General features: G+C 33.1%; 1 protein-coding gene and 1 long non-coding RNA gene across 3 annotated transcripts; one reads left to right on the forward strand and one right to left on the reverse strand.

The window, feature by feature from the left end:
* Positions 1-17,746: 17,746 nt before the first annotated feature.
* Positions 17,747-19,177, reverse strand: LOC137813595 (uncharacterized). Its single transcript, XR_011081456.1, has 2 exons — positions 18,271-19,177; positions 17,747-18,006 (listed from the first exon to the last, which is right to left on the reverse strand). It is a non-coding gene; the product is annotated as an uncharacterized lncRNA (long non-coding RNA).
* LOC137813594 (probable receptor-like protein kinase At5g18500) lies at positions 19,090-23,604 on the forward strand. Of its 2 annotated transcripts, none has more exons than XM_068615936.1 (8): positions 19,090-20,094; positions 20,588-20,796; positions 20,889-21,094; positions 21,630-21,756; positions 21,989-22,060; positions 22,276-22,462; positions 22,534-22,666; positions 23,026-23,604. In XM_068615936.1, exons 2-8 carry the CDS (start codon positions 20,652-20,654, stop codon positions 23,287-23,289), a joined length of 1,134 nt encoding a protein of 377 aa, XP_068472037.1. In that variant the 5' UTR covers positions 19,090-20,094; positions 20,588-20,651; the 3' UTR covers positions 23,290-23,604. The 2 variants fall into 2 exon arrangements, with proteins under 2 accessions (XP_068472037.1, XP_068472038.1); XM_068615937.1 differs by having other exon boundaries at positions 19,239-20,094; positions 20,626-20,796.
* The last annotated feature ends 146 nt before the right edge of the window (positions 23,605-23,750 follow it).

Here is a 23,750-nt window from a genome sequence, read left to right on the forward strand (position 1 = left end):
TGTGTGTTTAGATAAATGTATTTTTAATGGATCAGAACAATGTAAAATTTGGAATGTTTAGTCTCCAACCCATTAACTCATGGTCCATGTATAATTTCAACTCACTTCAAAATAAATTTTCTTTCATTCACCTATTAAATGAGTAGGTTACAAAAACTCCAACCCAGAAAGCTACCACATAAAGTGAGTTAGAGTTCAAGCTAAAATGAGCTTCACTCACTACAAGACTTCAATTAATTTTTAACTATTTTTTAAAATTTCACGAGTCCTTAAAATATTATAAATTACAAATTGATTTCTTAATATTTTACATTAATTATAAATTAGTTCTTAATTAATTTTTACTATTTATAACTTGAGTTCAGTCTGAAATGGCCAAGAAGATTCAAGATGAGTGTGATTCAACTGACCTCAGCAGACTCAAACTCTTATCAGCTGGGCCATCCTGCCACATTGTAAATAGTAGAATAGGACTTTTCTTTTGGGCCTTGTAATGGGCCTTGGTTTCATCTTTTGGGCCTTGTATTTGTGTTAATATTAAAATATGTTGTAAAGAGTAATAGAGAGTCTAGTTAGGGTTACAATTGAGCTTCATTGAGCCCATTGTAAAAGGGTGTGCGTCTAGAATAAACGAGTGTGCGTCTAGAACATTGGAGCAGCCCCTCTTGGCATGGTGATCATGAACCTTGGCATGGAGAGCATGAGCATCCACATGACACCTCGTTCATGGAGAGGATTTCCACCAATAAAGACAGACTATTTGTGACGGAGGACCATCCTAGCCACCAAAACAATCAGGCTCAGAAGAGAGGAAGCATTGATAAAAAAACTTCTTTTCTAGAGAATTCTCTTTCTGAATGAAGCCTTGTAAAAATTGTATAGAGTAAATATGTTTTCAATTTCAGTCTTTAATTTATGATAGGAATTTTGGGTCTTGTATTTGGGCTAGTTTTAATTTAGGATTTTGGGGCTTAAGATAAGCCAAAAGGGACGCCTTGTATTTAGGAGACCCATGATTCTATAAATATAGAAATTCTCTTGTACATTTCTTATACTTGGATTGTGTATTGCCTAAATTCAGAATTCTTTTCTAAGTCTATCTTTTCTCTTGCTCTCACTCTTTAGTGTAGAAGCCTTAGACACAACTAGAAGGTTCATTCTTATGAGTAAAAGTGTCAAAGGATATGACATATAAATTTTTTATCCTTATGAGTGCAAGTAATCTCATTGGTTCGAATGTTGTGCATGATTTTCTTATCAAATTGCTACGGTCTTCCCAATAAGACATGGCAAACTTCCATGGGCACTGCATCGCATAAAACTTTATCTTTGGAATTTCCCACAAATAACTTGACCTTCATTGCTTATTAACTGCCAGATCCCCTTCATCATTCAGCCAGTGAAGTTTATAAGGTTCCAAATGTGGAATGAAAGTGAGGTTTAATTTTTGAACTAGCCTAGTACTGCAATAGTATCCTGACCCGCTATAAAAAAAACGAGAGAACAAGTATTATCAAGAATTTTACATAGTGTATGAAAAATGTTCTCTTTTGTTATTTGAGTTGATGATTAAGCTGATTGTTGAGGGTTCATTGGATCATGAGCAATTGTCCGTCATGGGTAGACATCCTCACAATTCTCTCTCCTAAACTTTTCACTCTCACTAAATACTTTATCCTGGCTTTTATATATGTTCTTAACCCTTCAGATTATGACCTTTTTGTTAGGGCATTCAAATGCAACGTAACCTCCACCAATACATTTAAAACACTGAATATCCCTAGTGAGAGTGTGTGAGGAATGCCCTACCTTTTCTTTATTTTTGACTAGGTTCTTTATTTTCTTTTTAATATTCTTCCTCATTTTTTGACTCATTCTTGAAATCACTTCCATTATGGTGATAAGTTTTTCCTAGACATCTTAAGTTTGTATAATAAGTCTTTTCACAAGAAAGAAAATAAGTTTAGCACACAAGATAAATTTCTAGGAAAGAGAGGTCAATCAAATGATTACTTAAAAACCAAGTCTTTCCTAATCATAACTTATCCCAGTGCACTTCACAAATTTCTTTCAAATGAGAAACAAAAACAAGAATGAAAGCTAAGAAATAAAAAGAAATTTCTAAGTAGGAATTGAAATTGTAACAAATTTAAATTAGTTGAATCCTAATAGTGAGACTCATTGACCCCTTTGAGACACACTCATCGTCTAAACAAGTTATTATCCACTATTAAAAAGAGTAAAGTGCAATTATAACTCAAAGAAAAACACAATCACACTAATGCAAAAATTAAAATATTCATCTCTCTCCCTCAAGTGTTTCCTCTCCATCAATGCCCTCTATTTAGGGGAGTAACCTTGAAGTTGATTTCCCCTTATCCTAGGATGCTACCTAGCAAGTTAGTCCAATTCTAACAATTTCTACAACCATAAGAGATAATCCACTTCAAAGAGGCCAAAAATTGAAATCAATAAAAGCTCAATTTGAAAAAGTTTAAACTCCAGAGAGATTTATGTGATAGACAAAAAGAGTACACAATAAATGTGACAAGAAAAAACATTAAAGTTATTCAAGAAAAGTAAGAACTCAAATGAAACCTAAGAATGACACTATAATAGATGAATAAAATAAACAAAATCTCACTAAGAATGGTTTTGGCAACACTGATTCAATAATTCATTTAAATTTTTCTAATTTGAATTTTCTCCCAAATTTTAACCACATATCACTACCACACTAAGTAATTTTCTCACAAAATTTCAGCTCAAAATATGCACGAAATCAAATGCAATAAATAAAAACCTAAGAGCCATTTTTCACACCTCTTTCAAACTTTTTCAGTACTAACATGCAAGCTTTTAACATTTATCATTTTTCTGTACTTTGAATTTCGATGTGCCTTTTTAATAGAAGATCATCAACATATTGAAGTTCTCACATATAAAATTTCACACCATTTGAACGTGTATATAGCTTGCAGTAAATTTTCCAGCCAATACCAAAAATCAACAAACTGCAAAGAGAAGGAAACCTATGAAATTGAAATAAGATTATGATTATCTCAAGATACAAAGGAAACCTAACTCTAAGGAACTTCTGAATGGTATAATAAAAATTAAAAGAACTCAAATACAGAAAATTAAAATCACACAAAATGCCAAATCACTGTAGTTTCATCAAACACTTTTCTCAATTTTTTGTTGTTGTTGGACACAAAAGAAAGAAAATAAAATTGAACAATAGTACTACTAAAATTTTATGACATTCATGGATTCACATCACTTTGACAACATGGACAAAATTTAGAAAATAAAATGACACACAATTAAAGTTAATTAACCAAATAAAATGAAACAAGATTCAAGATAAAACCAAAGCACACATGGTTTCACAAAATAGAGCATCTAAAACAACATATGGATGGTTCAAGTAGGAACAAGTGATTTGCACCAAAAACATTTGAAAAAAAAAATCAATGGATGGAACGAAACCAAAACATGTTCAGCACAATCTAAAAATACTGAAGACAACACAAAATATATGGAAAGAAAATTTAGAAGAAGAGTTATTTATCTCAACATAACCATGGCTCTAGATACCAAATGATAGGTGCCTTCTTCTCCTTGTATTTTTTTGTTTTGTATCTTTGAATGGAGTTTCCAAAGTTGGCTGAAATGGAGGAAAATAAATATGGATTTGAAATGGAAAATATGGGTTTGGCTAACTCACTAGGAAGGATTCTTGGGGAGGCTACACAAGAGACTACCCTAGAGAGAGCTCAAGAAAAAAAGTTTATGGCAAAAAATGGGCAGCATAAGTCTTCTGATTCAAGATTAATTTTACAATAGAACAAATGTTTATGGCTTAAGAACAAATGTTTATGACCAAAAATGGGCAGCATAACTCTTCTGATTCAAGATTAATTTTAAAAAAGAATTAACACTCCTATTTATAATGTTAAGTGGCGTTTAAGATCATAATTTTAACCCTACAAAATCTCCACTCACATGATGACAAATGACTCCCCCTCATTGGAGAAAATCCTCTCAAATTGGAGCTTGACAAGTGCCCCTATCTTCATTGGTGGAAATCATCTCCATTGAGGAGATGTCATGTGGATGCTCATGCTCTCTATGCCAAGGTTCATGCTCACCATGCTAAGAGGGACTACTCCATGTTTCTAGACACACACCCCTTTATTTTAGACGCACACCCTTTTACAATTAGGCTCAATGAAGCGCAATTTTAACCCTAGTTGGACTCTCTATTACTATCTACACCCTACTCTAATATTAGCCCAAATACATGAACCAAAAGATTAAACCAAGGCCCATTACATGGCTCGAAAGAAAAGTTTTATTATACTATTTACAATGTGGAAGGATGACCCTTGCTGATAAGAGTTTGACTCTACTGAGGTTAGCTAAATCTCATTCATCTTGAATCTTCTTAACCATTTCTCTTGTAGTTGGTCCTTTGCTCAGCCTGATGTGGACCCAACTAAACTCTTCCTGAGGTGGACTCGACTTGGCCCAAGGCGACTTTATGGAGAATCATCCAAGCCACCATATACAAAAATAAAGGCAGAAGAATTGTTTATATAAATAGTAGAAAAGTCTTCTTTAGGACTTGTATTTTGAACAAGTTTTAAGAGTACTTTGTAAATAAATCAAAAAATTCTAGAAACCCTCACTTGCCATACAAGCAAGGGTCTTTAGAGCATCTTAAGAGGTCCTACATGACACCTCCTTAAGCCTATGTATTTTAAGGCTCAGTTTTGAAAACTAAGTGTAACTAAGGTAATTCTCCTCTCATGATATATTTGGTGAGCCTAAAATTTTTTTTCAACTTTCATAACATCTATAGTTAATGAGCCACGAAACAAAGGAAGGTTAATCTTGTAGAAAATGAAGCTCTGATGCCTCCAAATCTGTGAAGAGAGTTTGATGTATGTGCTACTGTGTTTGGGGTTTGGGGTTTACTTATAGGTTGTTTAGAATTTGTAAAGTTCATTCTTAATCCAAAGCACAGCTGAATCAATCTGGTTTTGAAAATGAAAAGTGTTTCTCTAAGCTAAGTGAAAAACAACCGGTTGATTTCTCGGTTAGTCGGTTGTTTTACACTCAGCTTGTTTGGAGGGTTTTCAAACTGTTTTTGACTTGGTTGACTAACTGTCAAAACCAATTCAACCGGTTAAAATGACATTTAAATCAATTGATTTTTGAATTTCTTAACAATTTTTCAAAAACCTGTTAAATCTGTTTTCAGTTGATTTGAAACTGTTTTGGCTCATGTTTAACTGCCTAAAACGGCTAGATTGAAGAGCTATAAAACTAGGTTACCCTCCATATTTGAAATACACAGAAAGAGAGATTAAGAGATAGTTTGAGGAAGATTTGATTCAAGTTGTGCTAGATTGCCTAAGGCTGTGCAATTGGTTCAAAAAGTGAATTAAGAGCTTTGTGATTTCCTGTACACTAGGTGTAATCTGTTCCTTCTATTCTTGTAATTGTTTTTCATTTTGTATACTTGTAAAACAATAAATCTGTAAGGTCAGAGGACTGTTCTGACTGTGTGTGTAAAGTCAAATAGGGTGTGTGTTCTTGAGTGGTTAAGATCACCTCTTTGAGGTTGTTGTGTGATTGTAATCTGTTGTTGGTTACTTAGTGAATACCCAGTGGTTTTCTGGGGACTGGATGTAGCTTTGGTTAGAAGTGAACCAATATAATTGTTTGTGTGATTCTCTCTCTCTCACTCATTTAAAATCCGATTGAATTGTGATTTTATATCTGCTGCCATAAACAATCGGTTATAAAACGAATTTTCAACCGGTTGTTTTTCTAATAACTAGTTTAAGAGTTTTGTTTTCTTGGCTGATCTGATTCTTTAATCTGTAAATCAATATCAATCTTCATTTTTAACCAGTATTTATGAAAATTTTCCCTTAAAAAATTCACCCCCCTCTTGTTAAGGCCTTTAATTCTTAAAAATCTTAGGTTCTCTATACACATGAGATCTATGCCTATGTTGTCTAGGATTTTGTTAGTCGTAATCTGTATTTTGATGACTATTATAATCATCTTGGCTTTAGGACTGGCTTCTATGATGATTGTTTCTATGTTTGTGAGACCCCTCCCCATTTCTACTCCTAGACTTTTCCTTATTTTTCTTCTTAGATATCATAAATTTTGAAAACATTTCTTGTAAGTTAGAAAATTCCTTTGATTATTTTGCTAGTGTTTCATGGATATCTGAAAAATCATTAGTGTTTTGATTACCATGAACACTAGATAGATGTGAAGGATCACCCATAGTTGAATTAAAACTAAAATTGTTTTCACAGAGATTTAGAAAAAAAAAACAACTTGAGTGATAAAAGATTTTCAAAAATGTTTTTATATTTTGGTGAAGTAAATCAAAAGTTCAAGTATGAGATTTCTCCAAGTTCAACCCAGGAAAGTGAGGTGAGTCACAATGTACTACTTAAGTGATGTGAGTTGATTTTAGATTGCACATTTTAAAAGTTTCAGTTTTGTTATGATTTTTGGGATTAACAATTATGGTGAGGACCCTAAGAAGATTCCCACTGGACACGAACTTAACCAAGTGGTTAAGTAAGTGTGAAGGTTCATTTCAGAAGGGCAAAGAGAAAAAAACAATAATATGTGTGGATGATGCAAGGGGTGAAAATTAAGATAACAAGACAAAGAGAACCAACAATTAAAAGACAAACATGAACTTATATAAAGGAAGGGAAGGGAAGGCGCAAAAAGAAAGTAAAAAGAGGAAGAGATGAAGAGAGCTTATGGAGAATAAGGTTGTCACGCCACTTGGAGAAGAGATGACTCCAAGATGAGTGACACAGGAGCCGCCACTTGAGATGTTACTCACCCAAGATAAGACCCAGATAAACTAGAGTACTCATACTCACAAAATCACTGTGACAAAGTTTCTTTTCTTCCTATTTCAATGTGCAAATACATGAGGCAGGGCACCCTATTTATAGGGAGGACATTTGATGTTCTAGTCTATGCCTAGTTCTTCTTCTACTGAGGTCCTTCTGATATTTGGTGGGGTCGTGTCTTGAATGCTGAGATGACTGATCACAGTGTGAATTGTCTCTTGAGTCCTTGGTCATATGCTTGGGTACTTGGATTGTATCATTATGTACAAATACTTTCCTAGTCAGACCTTATCTCAGATATTTCTCAGCACAATTTCCCTCAAAAGAACTTGAAAACAGTGAGATAAACGGGAATGAGTGTGTGAAATGAAAAATGAAACTAAAGATCAAAGAAATATCTACTAATAACAAAAAAAAAGATAAAACCTATGTATCATAGATACTTATAAAGCAAGAAAGTAAAGGAATGAATTAAAAGCAAAAATTAAAGCAATAAAGGAAAATACTAGTGAAAGTAAATTAGTCGAATCCTAAGGTGCAAGTGCATGTGACACTAAGTGCCCTTTGACACACTTACACCACTAATGCACCTGAAAGCTATTAAAAAAATATCTATTGGGATTTCCTTTGGAGAAAATTCCCAATTAACCCAAAATTAAAAAAATACACAAAGGTTTTGTTATACAAAAAAATTAAAGAAAAAAATGGAACTACTTTTGATGAACCCCTTGAATCTTTTGTGATGTTGAATGTCAAATTAGTGCTCTAAAATATCTTATTCCCTCCTCTCCCGTTTAGAATTTCTCTTTGCAAAATAGTACTTCAAAGAAGAAGCCCAAGATATATCTTCCTCAACACCAACACTTGAAACTCCAAATCCCTCACCAACAAAAGAATCCAAGAACAAAAGCAAGAAAATCTAAAAAGATTTGAAAAGCAAAACCAAAAGGAGATTAATGTGAAAAACATCAATGGAAAACAAACCAAAGACCATCAACAATTAAAGTTAAGAAGAAAAAGGTAGCACACAACAAAATGAACCTAAGAATGCCTCTAAAATGGATTACAAAAGAATAATCTAGAGCGAACCGACACTGAAAAGTCCATAATATATGTAAACTTTTCCAAAAACTATTGTGTTATGAAATTTTTATGTAAGAACCTTAACACAAAATGTGATCAGATGACAAAAAAAATCAATCAAACATGTGTATATTCTGAAAGAAACAAATCAAATAACAACACTAGAGCACAAAAATTGAACTTGTTTTTCAGTGTTGGCAGAGAGGACTTAACTTTATTGTGAAACTTTTACAATGAATTTACGGCTCAAATGTTTATCACAAATCAACAACACAATAAGAAAGGTCTAGTAAAAAGTTTAGGTAAAAACACTCAAATAATAAGATGTAATAAGTTTCAAACCGAGGGCAATGAATACAAAAAAACTTGTTTTTCTTGGTTGAAAACGTCTTGGCTTTTAATTTTATAAATTATTTTTCTATTTTTCTTTTGGAGTTGTCTTTTTAACTAGATAAAAACAACATCTCATTCAACTTCTACCAAAATTTTCAAATATTTTTACCAAAAACAAACCCAAAAACCAAGACAAAAACTTTACAAATCTAGAGAGGAAGAAAAATCCTAGAAATGCAATGGAAATTTAAAAACAAAAACAACTCACAAAGGAAATTATGTAATAGAAAGCACTAATGAAAAAATAACACTCAAGAACTCAAAGATTACAAAAGAAAAAGGAACAAAAGCTTATACTATATTTTTATGACAAAAACACAAACACTTGTTGTGCACTTCTAAGAAGCATTTTAACAAACACATATGTAATAGGTGGAAAACTATAATTATGTGAAATTGAAACAAAAACTAGAAAAGACTAATGACAAAAAAAAATTAGACACATAAAACCTCATCTACTTGCACACAAAACTGAATCAAAGACACAAAAACACTCAAGAAAAATATTTAAATTTGAAAAAAAAAACTGAAAATAAGAAACATTGTAGGTTATGGTGCAGATTTAACATAAAACACAAAGAAATAAAAAAAACTTGATAAATGAACACTCTAAAATAAAAATAATCATACCAAACATGAATAACAACCCATGAAAATCAAGAAACATAAAAAAAATGAAAAAAAAAATCGGTGAAAATTGAAGGGGGAAAATTACAAAACAACGAAGAACATATGGACAAACACAAGAATAACCCACAACCTCAAGAATAACCCAAAAAAAATTGGAGATTAAGGCTTATCTTGATGTGAAGCCTAGCTCTAATACACCTGAAACAATTGTCCTTGAGTGTGGAAATAGTTGATGGAAGGCATCCAAAGACTTGTAGAAATTCATGGAGGAGAAGTGGTTTGAGCGTGAGGTTTTAGGTGCAAGGGCCAAGGAAGAGGTTAGGTCAACTTCCTTGAGTTTATAGAATCCAAAAAAGCATAATAGAAGAGAGACTTGGAGATGTTTGTTAAGAGTTTTAGAAACACAATTTCATATATCATTAAAGTCTAGAAATTACAAGAGAGAAGCCTCTCTTTTATAGATTAAGGAAGCTCCTATAAATGACTATCCAAGTTTTACAAAAACTCTCAATTCATAACATGACATGTGGCACCTATTAGGTATGAAGCTAGGACCAATTGGATTGGGCTGACTAAACACCATGTTTAGTGAGTGGGCTTAATCATTGTGTCCCCTTTATAATTTCTATTTAAAGAGATCATTGTACTTGTAATTGGTGTGCAATAGGACAAAATGAAAACCTAATAGTTGCCCATGTGGATGTAGGTTGTAGTTTGCGATCGAACCATGTTAAATCCTGTGTTGTTTATTTTCTGCAACTGATTCGTGATTATGTGTGCAGTGCGACAGAGCGTTAGTGTGTTCTTGATTTAAAAAAATATATATGTCTGAATAATTCTTGGCGAGGATGTTAAGGAATTATCTAGTGAATTGTGACTCGAAGTCAAATCCTCTCAATCACCAGAGAAACAGTAACCACTAGACCAGACAAATTCTTTGGTCATATTGCGATTTTTATTATACTTATTATTAATAATAATAATAATATAAATTATATTCATATTATTAATATTATATTCCTATTATTAATATTATATTCATATTATTAATATAATTTTTATTATTATTATTAATAGTATTCATATTATTCATACTATTCATATTATTCATATTATTAATAATAATAAGTATAATAAAAGTCATTCAATAATAATACTGAAGAATTTTTCTGGTGTAGTGGTTAAAGTTTCTTTATTCACTCAAGGAACTTGAGTTCGAATCCCATCCAATGTAGATTTTTGAAAGGATGGTCCTCCATGAAGCAAGTAATGCTCATTTGAATATCCTATCTAGAGAGTTTTCTTTATATTAGTTTTAGTTATTTTTGTTGTACAATTAGGAGTGACTCTAAGTATCTAGTTATGAGTGATTATGTGTACTTATATTTAATCTTAAGGGGAGATTAGCAAATATATACTAGGAGATTTATGAACTCATAGTGAGTCAAATTGAGAGTGATAATATACTTGTAATGAAGATTGATTAGTGGATCTTTTAAAGTTGAAAAAAAGATAATTATACGTAGTCCAAATTGAAGGTGAAGCAATATAACCAAACATGTTCGTTTTCATGTTCTATTGTGCAAGTTAATTACTTTTAGTTGTAATTTTTAAAACACTGTGAATTTGTGTAAAAAACATATTAATCAACCCCCACAATGTCTAATAAATCTATTTAAAAAAAATCAAAGTGTTTTATAAGCTCTATTAAAACTTCTCTTTCTAAATCTAACATCTTAGATTTTTTTAAATTTTTTTTAAAGCTTTTTTTCTTAAAGCACACTTAGTCAATGTTATATTTTCTAAGTCTTAGCTTATTAGTTAGATTCTCTGATTGAGTGAATGGAAATTATTTTTACTGTTACATTTTAAATTACTCAATTATAATAAAAAATTAAAATTTAATTTGTAAATATTCCTAATTTAAATTACAATCCTATAACATATTTGTATCCTTCAAATAATATAACTAAAAAACTGTAAAAAAAAATTTAATAAATTAATTTTAATATTTGACATATTTTTAATATAAAAAATTGAAATGTAAACGTGTTTGTTCGCTTTAGAGATGGACCAAATATGTCATCTCCTCTCAAAAATTGATGTCGTTAATCAATTTGTTAAACTGACCATTTTGTCACTCATTAAAAACTTATCAAAACCAAATATAAAAATAAAATATGATTTATTTGATTTTAGTTTAGTTTAACATACAATTTTAAAAAAACTAGTGTTTAGATTCAATTTGAATAATTTTTTGCGGCTTTTGTTATTATAAAAATAAATAAATGCTTCTTACAATTTTTGTAAACATTTACAAAAAAAATTAAACAAAGAAAGATGTTGTGAATTAATTTAGTGTAATTATTTTCTTATTGATAATTTCAACATTATCTAGAATTCATAAATGAATTACATGATTTAATATTTGAAAACTAGCATACAAATTTATTATCATCATATTTTAGTATATATATATATATATATATATATATATATATTGTATGTGCAATATAATCAAATCATAGAATAAAAACCTTAAAGAATTACACTAATGTGTGTTTTCGTAATTACTAAGTAGCTCGAAACATATCACAATATATTTAAATATAATGAGTACTTATGTTTGGTTCTTCATTTTCAAAGTCAATTGAGAAATAAATAGATCTAAAAAATCTGGAAAAAAATTTGATTTGGATCATTTCCAATTTTTTTAATCTACTTTCCGTTAATTTTTTTTATTAGTCTACCCCTACCAAAAATAATACATATTGGACAACTAATTAGGATAAGTTTAAATAATTTCTTAGATGGTACATAAAAGAGAAGGATTATAAATAGTTTTAGCTCAAAATGAGGTTGTGCACACTCTCCACTCCCGTTTTCTTTCATTGGACTAAGTTGAAAACCTATGATCCTAATAACTAATAAAACAAAGAGAAGGTTAACTATTTACACAAAGGAAAGGGGACGGTGAACAGAAATTTAGGAGAGGTTAAATAGTAAATAGCAGAACAAAGTCACCAACAACATTCCTAATGTAACCGAATAATATAGCTCCTTCTTTCTGCACCCTCTTGTTTTAAACATGCACCCCATGAGGTGGCAAAATGTTAAAACTGCCCATGATAAAAACCATTTTGGATTGTGCAATTTGGAATGCTTGAATACATTTTGTATTGTATATTACGGAAGATAATTTTAGAATCATAAATACATTTTTTATTGTACAATCCATAATGTATTCAAACATTTAGGATTGTACAATTCTAAGTGTATTTCTAAATCTATAAATACTTTTTGGATTGTGCAATATGTTGATCAAGAGTGATCAAGAGCTTTGAAGAATCTAAATCCAAGTATTTTATGAAAGGTTGGCGTTGTTGTTGTGTGTGGGTGGGATCTGGGTAGAATAAAGTGTGATCCACTCTTTTGTTGAATCTAAAACTGTTGTGAATTAAAGCCTTTTTTAAATTAAATTTTTTTCAACAAAGTGAAAAACAACTTGTTGTTTTGTCGAATCAACAAGTTGTTTTGTTCTTAGAGATTTTGAAAAAGGTTGAAAGTTGTTTGACTTGGTTGACTTAACTATCAAACCAAATCAATCAATTGCTTTGGGGTTTCAATAGATTATTTCTTTGAAAATCCTAACAAAATTTAGTTTTGAATGGTGAATTTGTCTTAAATGATTTCTAACTGAATACGCTCCTTCATTAAATGTTTTGACCAATCTTTGGAAAATATAAATAGTTTGTTATATGTTTTTGAAGGGTAAGAAAACAATTTTTGAGAAATTCAGTTTGACATATTTGATCTCAAGTTTTTCAAGATTCACATTAAACTTTGAATTTTCAAGTGAGAGTGGAATAGGATTGCAATTGTATTCTTTTTAGTTGAACTTTGATCAGGTGTAATCCTTTCTCAATCTTCTGTATTTCTTTTGTTGTATTGCCAATGAGTGTTGTGTGTTCTTGAGATGTTCAAGATCAATACTCTTGGTGTGGTTTGCCAAAGGTAGTGTGCTTCTTGAGGGGTTTAAGGTCACTACTTTGGTGTGTGGTGTTTTGTAATCTGGTTTGATTGCTTAGTGGATTACCCAGTGGTTTCTCAGGTATGGGCTGACATGTTTCCTGTGCAAGCTTGGACCAAATTCCTCTTCTTGAAGACTAAAACCCACTGCAACCAAAGGATTAAGGAGAGTTTTTGTGCTACTATTAAACCCTTTACAGCTGTTTTTCTACAGAAAAATAACCCATTGGAACATCTCTTGCTGCATCTCATATTTTTCTCTGTTTTCATTTTTTCTCATTCTGTTATCATGGATTCCACTCCTCCATCATAAAAAAAAGGATCAAAACCAGGGTTGTAAGAACAAGAGGGCGTCTTGAAAGCTGGTTTTCAAAAGACAATCAGTTGATTGAAAAATATCGTTTTGAAACAAGTAAAAAAGTGATAAACAACCCAAAAGTTGTCTCTTTCAGCTAGCTGAAAAGTCAAAAGCTGGATGATGTGAGAAATCTTCTCAAGGAACAACATCTAAAGAGGTTCTTGGAGATGAAAGGGAACATTTATCCTGATCTTATTCGGGTTTTCTACACTAACTTGAAGTTTGTTGACAACAACCTTGTTTCTCATGTCAAAGGTGTGGATATGGAGATTACTCATGAGGTATGGACTACAGTAACTGGTTTGAAGTATGTTGGACTGAGAATCAACAAAGGGAATATTGGTGTGGTGGAAGATTTCAACAAGATTCAGTATTATAGAAGTTGTTTGAAGAATCTTCAACCACAAGTAAGAACTTGTTCTGTTGGAGGGTTCAAGTTGAATGAAAGGTTGTTGGCTCTCATTGTAACTTGGATTCTAACACCAAGGGGGAGCAATCATTCTGTTCTCACTGAGGAAGATCTTGTCTACATATACTGCATTATGAGAAAAGTCAAGATCAATTGGATCCATAAAATCAAGGAACACATGCAGAAATCTATGAGGTTAAGTGACTATCATTATCCTTATGCTATCTTGATTTCTAAATTCTTAAACTATTTTGAAGTAGATCTTGAGGAAGAAACATATAAATTGGTGAAATCAACACATGAAGTGAACAATGGTTCACTAAGCAAGATGGGTTTTACCAAGATTGGTGGAAGATGGGTAAGCAAGGATGGTGAACATGGTGGTTCCTCAAGTGGTGCACATGCTGAACATGATGAAGAAGATCAAGAAGTTGCTGAAGGTGTTGATGTTGATGCTCAAGATGAAGATCAACCTGTTGCTGACATAGGTGTTGGAACAAGTGCTGGAAATCAAGGAAATAGAATTCTCTCAATGTCTCCTTTTGAGAGATTCATGGTCAATAGATTGGACAACTTTGTTGAAAATCAAAGGAATCTTCATGATCTTTGTTCTACAAACTTTCAGAACTTTGACAACAGATTTCAAAGCAAGGATACACATTTTCAGACCCTTGATGACCATATTGAAGTTGTTCAAAACCAACTTTATGAGCTGCAGTTTGGGAAAGAAGATTGAAGCCAAGTTTTGTTAAATTTCTATGCTACTATTGCTTTATTTTTTAACTATTTTGTTTTTATCTCTTCCTAATTCTATTTGTGAAGACAAATAGGGGGAGAATATGGTTTATGTGTTGTCTTAAAACTGCTATAACTTTTATTTAAGTATGCTTTTAATTTCTGTTGCAGTTTTGATGTTTTTGGCATAGTTTCTGGCTGGTTTTTCTACTCTTGTGGTTATGTAGAAAAACTAGTTTCATCATAACTTGTTATTAGAGATGCTCTGGATTGCATAGTTTATGTTTTGCAGGTGCGGTTTCAGATTCAAACAATACCAACACAAGCAACCAGGGATTTGTCTTCATCAAATAGGGGGAGATTGTTGATCAAGAGTGATCAAGAGCTTTGAAGAATCCAAATACAAGGTGTTTGATGAAAGGTTGGTGTTGTTGTTGTGTGTGGGTGGGATCTGGGTAGAATCAAGTGTGATCCACTCTTTTTTTGAATCTAAAACTGATGTGAATTGAAACCTTTTTGAAATTAAATGTTTTTCCAACTAAGTGAAAAACAACCTGTTGTTTTGTCGAATCAACCGGTTGTTTTGCTCTTAGAGGTTTTGAAAAAGGTTGAAAGTTGTTTGACTTGGTTGTCTTAACTGTCAAACCAAATCAATTGGTTGTTTCGTGGTTTCCACCGATTGTTTCTTTGAAAATCCTAACATAATTCAGTTTTGAATGGTGAATATGTCTTAAATGATTTCTAACTGAATACGCTCCTTCATTAAATGTTTTGACCAATCTTTGGAAAATATAAATAGTTTGTTATATGTTTCTGAAGAGTAAGAAAACAGTTTTTGAGAAATTAAGTTTGACATATTTGATCTCAAGTTTTTCAAGATTCACATCAAGCTTTGGATTTTCAAGTGAGAGTGGAATAAGATTGCAATTGTATTCTTTTCAGTTGAACTTTGATCAGGTGTAATCCTTTCTCAATCTTCTGTATTTTTGTTGTTGTATTGCCAAGGAGTGTTGTGTGTTCTTGAGGTGTTTAAGATCAATATTCTTGGTGTGGTTTGCCAAAGGTAGTGTGTTTCTTGAGGGGTTTAAGGTCACTACTTTGGTGTGTGGTGTTTTGTAATCTGGTTTGATTGCTTAATGGATTACCCAGTGGTTTCTGAGAACTGGATGTAGCGCTTTTTGTAAGAGTGAACCCTGCTTGTGTGCATTTCTCTTTCTCTAAACTCCTTTAAATTCTGTTTTTAAGTTGTTTAAGTTTTAACTGGTATAAACAACCGATTGATTCGAAGAAACAACCGATTGTTTTCTGTGTTTCTCTTTAAAACAGTTTGTGTTCTTGGCTAACTTGAATCCTCTTCTGGATTTCTTCACAGATTTTCATTAAACCTCCAAAAGTTTTCGAAAATATCTTATAAACAATTCACCCCCCTCTTTTTTAAGGTTATATATTCTAACACAATCCATAATGTTTTAATATTTTTCGGATTGTATAATTCAGAATGTCTTTTGTTTTTTAAAATAAATGTTTCAGTAATGGATTTGAATACAAGGTAAACAACATTCATAAATTTGTCTGCATCACACTTACTACAATTAAAATCATGAACAATATATAGATGGATAGATAGATAGATAGATAGATAGATAGATAGATAGATAGATAGATAGATAGATAGATAGATAGATAGATAGATAGATAGATAGAAGAGCAAAATCAATTTGTCTACATCAATTAACTCAATCGTCTGGAATGCTAACATATGTGCAACTCTCAACATCTCAATAAACACTTACGTCCTACTAACATAAAATAAAGACCATAACTTAACTTCCACATAATAGTGTGTAGACCACAATATGTATAGAGACATGTAATGGGTAAGTAATTAGGAATATAAACGTAAAACATAACCACACACATGTAAAAATACCTAAAAAAACACTTTCTCAAACCATTACAAAACACTTTCTCAAACCATTACAAAACACCTACCAATAACCACCTCCAATCACCAAGCACAACAACCATCGTTGACCTAGCACACCAACCACCACCATTCACCAACAATAAAACTCAACCAAAATACCCAGCCACCTTTCACAATGCCACACCTCCTAATTTATTTTCATAAGGATAAATTTGGAATTTCAAAATCTATGGGGTGCATGTTTAAAACATGTGATTATGAATGAAGGAGCCCAATATTCTTCAGCAACAACTCACTCTATAGGCCCAAAGAAAGGAAAAAGGAGTCTCCAACAATAATTTGCAGCAAATTAAACTGTACTTTTTGGTGCCAGAGATGTCATGAAGTGCTATAATCTAGTAGGACAGCCACATTTTCCACAAGAAAGCCTTTTTGAGTTGAGGTCCCAGTTAGGATTACTCCTCTGATTCTCCAGCTACAAGGAATTTCAATTCATGTGACACAGGTTTTTGGCATCCAGCTATGTTCAATGACTTCTAAGTTTCAACAACCAAGGCAACAGGAAAAATAAACAAATATATGTATGTATATGAAAATAAAATAGAAGAAAGAAAGGATTCTAGCCATCAATCATCCAGCGTAATGAAAGGGAATAATGTTGCTTGCTTGTAGTAGTGAGGTCTCATCTAAGATTCTGATGACTCATTAATGGGTACATAAAGTAATGCTCACAGTTTCAAATTTATATAAATACAGCAATAAATGTGATTGGTTAATAGTGAATAAACCAATAATAAAATGGGCTGCACCAACTTCTCATCAATGTTTCACTCACTCACTTACTCACTCAACTCCATAATAGGCATCACCTTGTAATGGCTGAAACAGTAGCAAAAATGTGAAAGAAAAGGAGGAACGGAAAACAGTGACAGGTTAGTAAATTGGGTGCCCAGTTGGGTATAGGGGATTGGTTAATCTGGTATTCTACGTCACCGATCTAAAGATGTGATCTTTGTGGGGTTGCATCGATTATACTGTCTGAAAAGTTTGGAGAAAATAATGTGAATTGAGTTTATTTGCTGTTAGGTGAGGCGTGAGACACAGAATGGCAAAAGGGCAGTGAATCAATATATGGCAAAACCAGTTAAATTAATATACTGACACTATAGGCCAGTGATGCCAGTTTTAAAGAGACCAAACCAAACCTAAACTACTTAGTTTTGTGTTGCAAAATGGACTTTGATGAGTTGATGAGCAGAAAGGGTAGTACTAAATCATTGTGCCTCAATAATTTTGTACGTTGACATTGTGTAATTAATTAAACGGTGGTTTACTGGTTACAGCATGATAATATTTATTATTCTTATCCTTCTGTGTTATTGATCATATCATTGCGTCCCTATTCTCTTGCTTTCATCAACTCTAAGAATCTTTCAAATCAAAATTAATCATGTCATTTCTTTCCTTCACATCGGTGCCAGTACTCCTCCTCAGGCTTATTTTCCTTTTGCTCACCCATCTCATCACCAAAGAAGACCTAAATAAAAAGTTAAGATTACAAAGACATGTCATTCTGAATGACAATTGTCAAATCAGTTTAAGTCCAGAAATTGAGATAACAAAATTAGTCTCTTTAACTGAAAAGTGTAAGTCATTTCACTTCTCTAATAATTAGTTAATTTTGTTCTTAATGTCAAGATCAAACTCATTAATGGAGTTATGGTTTCAAAGACTAATGTGCTGAGCATAATGTGATTTTTAATGAACAATTTGAGTGGCAGTTGAAAGAGCTAGCATCTACCTCTCAGTAATATATCAGACTCAATTTGAGAACTAGATTAATGTTGTAAATTCTTGGTTGGTTCTTGACTGCTACATTTCTGAGCCGTTCTTGACTTGTTGTAATCATCACGGTAATCATCATCACTCCATCGTATTATAATATTTGTTTCAAATGCAATGACAGAGAACAAATGGCACATTAAAGAATAATTGATAGAATCCGAAGAAGTGTTGCTGTTAGAAACGGGAATAAACAAAAGCTAAAAGGAGCAGAACCGTAGAGTTTGCCGTTACATATTCCTTGCTTTTTCTCTTAAATTTCATTCACTTACGGACTAACATGATCCTAACATTATTATCATTATTATTATTATACACAAATATTTAAAAATCTCAGTAGGAGCAACGTCAACATAGCTGGCTGGTGGGGCACAACAACCCCACAAAGAACAAGCCACAACTTTGAATCTCCCTCTCTCAACCTTTTTGTATGTGTTTTATTTTTGAACAAAGTCACAAGTGTCTTTTACCATATACAATGTTCATGTAAGGTAAAATCATTATAAACCATAAAACTTTGTGTGGTAAAAATATAAACATAGTTTATATGTTTGATAATACTTAGTAGAGACTATTTAGTTACATCACAGGTTTTTTTTACCAAATACAGTCATGTTCAAGCCAGATAAAATTATCATAAACGATCCAATTTAGTGCAGTGGAGTAGTTAATGGAGACTACTGGTTAAGTTGAAAAATTTGATGTAAAAAATGTGAGATTTTGTGGTTGTGCATGTCATGTGTGAAAATAAATAGGAGATACATGATCTCAGTGATTTACTTTTGCCATGTACTGTGTCTCCTGGCTCTCCCTTTCTATCTGTTTGTGCTGTTGCAGCAGTGTGAATCTGTTACAGCTTAGATGCCCTGTACACGACACAGAAAAATAAATCCCATTCAACTTGCGGTACCAGACAACAATTATGCCACTTTACAGCCCACAAAAAAATAAAAAAAGATTATTTTTTGGCCCTTCTCTCTCTGTCTTTCTCTGTCATACCCTCTCTCTCTATTTCTCTCTCTTGCTGCATTCCCCTCCCAAGACTTGTGCTTCAATATTAGTCAGCTTGAATTGAATTTCCCTTCAGCTGGGGTGGAACCATCAATCAAAAGAATATAAAGGGTCCCTTGTTTTTGTGGGTTTGTTTACATGTACATACATATATATACTATGTGTATATTTATGGTGATGATTTTGAATTGGGGTGTTTGGTGGAGGTGGTAATAAACCTGATAGTGTGTTGTGTCTGTCGGCGCAAGGTCACTTTCTGTCGGCATTGTCTGTATCCACTATCCAACGATGATACACTTCTGAGAGAGAGAGAGAGAAAGAAAGAGTATTATTTTTTTTCATAATAAAATTAATAAAAGTACAACGAGATAGAGAGGTTTTACTTCTGGGTTTTCATTGCTTACAGAGTGGCACTACCTTTCAGGGAGCATATTCATATCAGTCCTTGACCTTGTCTTTGGAGCCAACTGAGACTTGAAGTTTTGCTCCTGATCTGAAGGGGTTTTCTGATTTTGATGCCACCAAAACCCCACTTTCCAAATTTGCATCTTGTGTGGAAGCCTTGAAAATCTTGGTTTGGTTGTCAGATTTGTGTTGAGGGTGGACAATTGGTTCATATGAGGGAAGGTGGAGGGGCTTTGTGGGTCAATCTTGATTTCCGTGAGTGGCATTGGAAGCTCCTTCAAAGTGTCATTGGTAAATGAAGCTCAGGCTTTCTGAGATCCTGCCTCATTATTTATCTCGTGATATAGGCCTGGAGATTTGACAAAAAGTAACCACTTTATTCTCTTTGCTGTTCCTTCCATTCCACTCTGCTTTTATTTACTTGTTTATTTGTCTTTTTAGATTTCATCTATATACTGAGAGAGCCTGCAATGCTATTGGCAAGATCCAATTTTATCAGCCTGCTGCATGACATTTATTTAGAACATACATGCATTTTACTGGGTTTCATAAAATTGTTTCAACTTTTGCTGGTGATGTTAGCTTAGCTTCATTTATCAATTTTACAAGCACCCTAACAGGTTATACTCTTCCTTTGGTCCAGCATTATCATCATATTCAATTTTATTTAGTTCTTCTACTTGCATTCTTCACTGCATGCCTTCTTCTAAGTCCTGTCCTTCGCAATCCAGTGTCAACATTCCATTGGGTTTGAACTCTTGGTCACTTACGGTTCTTAACTGCACCTGTCTCCTATCTTTTGAAGTACATTATATTCATACATAACGAATTCCCATTTTTTTCTATTCTCTGGACTCCAGGTTTAATGTATAATAATAGTTCATATAAATTTGAACAGCATAAGTGAAGTGATTCCCACACCAGATGTCAAGTACTCTTGCAGCAATATTTGGAGGAGCTGCAGGAGCCGTGGCATTGGTAGGGATTGCTATACTTATATGGTTTTGTTTGTCTCGCCAGAGGAATGTTTCTAGGACTTCAGAGACAGGGTCCTCTGATCCTTCTCAAGGTAACATCTGACATGCATTTGTTAGATATACCTATATACTCTCTGATGAACAATTTTCCTAAAGTGCTGCAAATAAATTCCTTTGCATGCAGTGGGAAGACATGGTGCAATTGAGTTGCCTAGAGATACTAGGCGTTTTGAGATGGAAGAACTATCTCTGGCCACAAAAAGTTTCAGCGAAAAAAATTTGATTGGAGAAGGGAAATTTGGGGAGGTTTACAAGGGTTTACTTCAAGATGGGATGCTTGTAGCCATCAAAAAACGCCGTGGACTCGCTAGTCAGGAATTTGTGGATGAGGTAATACTCCTCAATTTCATGCTCTAAATTTTGATTGCATGAGATGCCATGAGTTTGGAAAATTTGATTAGTGAACAAAACTGCTTTCCTTGATCTGCTGCTTATAATTTGGAAAGGATGCCCTCTTTCTCTTCATGTCTTACTAGTCCTTCTGACCCTTATCTGTTTCTGCTTCAGAATTTAGAGTACAGTTATATAGTAAATTCCACTTAGCTTCAGATATCATTTGATTCAGAAATATGAATCTTTCTCTGCCCATTAGTCCACTCTAATGTGTTTCATGTCTGAAAAAAATCTTTATATGTGAGAAAAATCTGTATTTCTCTCTCAATTCCTTTTGTGTGACAGACTTTGTTATGTTAAAAAATTTACTAGTCAGACATTGTGAGCATAAACTATATCACAGTCTTTTGACACTTACATTTCATAATTCTGAGGCAAAGGCAATTGCATACACCATATAGTCTTAACTAAATGTTTCCCTTACGGTTCATTCTCTTGCTTTGGTCTAACATGACTTTATATTTTGCTGTAGGTACGTTATCTCTCAGCTATTCACCACCGGAATCTCGTCAGTCTTTTAGGCTACTGCCAGGAGAACAGTCTTCAGTTTCTTATATACGAATATGTGCCTAATGGAAGCGTCTCCAGTCACTTGTATGGTAAATTTCTGTATATCTGCAAAGCTTAATTAACAATTATATCCATATTTAGATTCATAGTTATAATGAATCACACTGATAGTTTTGTTATCATGTATGTGTTTTATGTTTTTCTGCATGCATGCAAAACTTAACTTCATTTTCCTACCCTTCATGAATTTTTTTGCATCTTGTTCGTCTAAATAAATCCTTTCTTAAAGCTTATGATGGTGACTTTGATTTTCCTCTGCAGGCGCTGGTCAACAATCTCGAGAGAAGCTAGAATTCAAGCATAGACTTTCAATAGCTCAAGGTGCAGCTAAAGGTGATCCTTTGCAAAATCAGTGAGCATTTGTGGCTTTCCTGCTATCAGTTTTCTTCTCTTTTAGATAAAATACCCAAGTATCTTAATGGATCCCACAATTTGTTTTTGTAAGCCATCCTAAAACTTTCAGTTATTTGGTAGTACCTTCTCTATGCATAAAGCCATGACCAACCTGTTCCTGATTTTCAAAAGCTCATTCATACTATTCTGTGCAGGTTTGGCTCATCTTCACTCTCTGAGTCCCCGTTTGGTGCATAAGAATTTCAAAACAGCTAATGTTCTTGTGGATGAAAACTTCATTTCTAAGGTGGCAGATGCCGGACTCCGCAATTTTTTGGGGAAAATTGACATTGCAGGCTCCTCTTCTCAAGCGGCAACAGATGAAATATTCCTTGCATCAGAGTAATACATATCTCTATATCTCATGAATCATTTGTGCTGTTCTGGTTATTTATGCAGACCATGCCTTGCAGGGTGAGAGAGTTCAGACGATTTTCTGAAAAGAGCGATGCATACAGCTTTGGGGTATTTTTGCTGGAATTGTTAAGTGGGAAAGAAGCAACAGGGTCACCATTTCCGGACTCTAATCAGAATTTGGTTGAATGGGTAAAGTTTAATTTATATGTACTATCACTACAAAGGGGTTTCTCACAAACTAACTAATCAAAATTTGATGTTTGCAACACTATGATCACACCACCTGACAGTGTCAATAGGAATACATATTACCACTTAGGATCTGTTTGGATAAGTTATTCTATAAGCTCTTTTATAAGAGAAAAATAAGAAGAAAAGTAAAATAAAAAATTGTCCAAAAGTTAGAAATTGAAAAGTATTGGGGTCAGATGTTGAAAGTGTGTCATAGCTAGTTTTGAAGATGTGGTTTTGGGGTAATCTTACAGGTAAGAGTCCATGAGGTGGTATGTGATTGATTTTTGGTGTGTTTTTTCCTCTGCATAATGAAGGTGCTAAGCAATGAAGACCGTGGCATGATGTCTTACACCATTGATCGGACATTGGAGAGTAGTTGTACACCTGAAGGAATGGAAGATTACATCATGCTCATGATCAGATGCATAGACCCTTCAAGTGAGAAAAGACCTGCCATGAGCTATGTGGAAATGGAACTTGATCGAATCCTAGAGAAGGAAATGAACCTGACAACAATCATGGGAGAAGGAACCCCAACTGTGACCCTTGGAAGCCAGTTATTCAAATCAACAACATGAAAGAAAAGGTTATTATTGTTGTCTTAAATTGTTACTTATTATATATTGTTTGTTATATTTGTGCATTACTTCTTTGCTTTCCCTCAGTGCATAGCAGAAAATAGGGCCAGTTGCTTCCTAAGTGTATAAAGAGCACCTGTATCCCCCTCTATCCATCTCTTTTTCTTTTCTTTTTCATGGGCCAGTGAAAAGCTCTATTCTTTACTCTCTTTTTCTTCTTCCCCATTTTTTCTTTCTTCATAAATGTATGAATTTTCTCTTGTAAACCATTATTTGTTGTTAATATGACAGTGAAGATTGGGTTGGTGTGGTAAACTTATCACTCTTATTTTACAGTTTCTTCTTCCCAAGTCTCCACCTTTTCCCATCTCATTAATTATGCTGCAACTCAAATTCAAATTATACTTTCCTCTTATAGTTTCTTGCACAAACATTTTTGAAAAAAATTAGTTTTTATGACT

This window comes from Phaseolus vulgaris, chromosome 1 (assembly GCF_000499845.2).
Source record: "Phaseolus vulgaris cultivar G19833 chromosome 1, P. vulgaris v2.0, whole genome shotgun sequence".
In the NCBI taxonomy this organism is placed as follows: domain Eukaryota; kingdom Viridiplantae; phylum Streptophyta; class Magnoliopsida; order Fabales; family Fabaceae; genus Phaseolus; species Phaseolus vulgaris.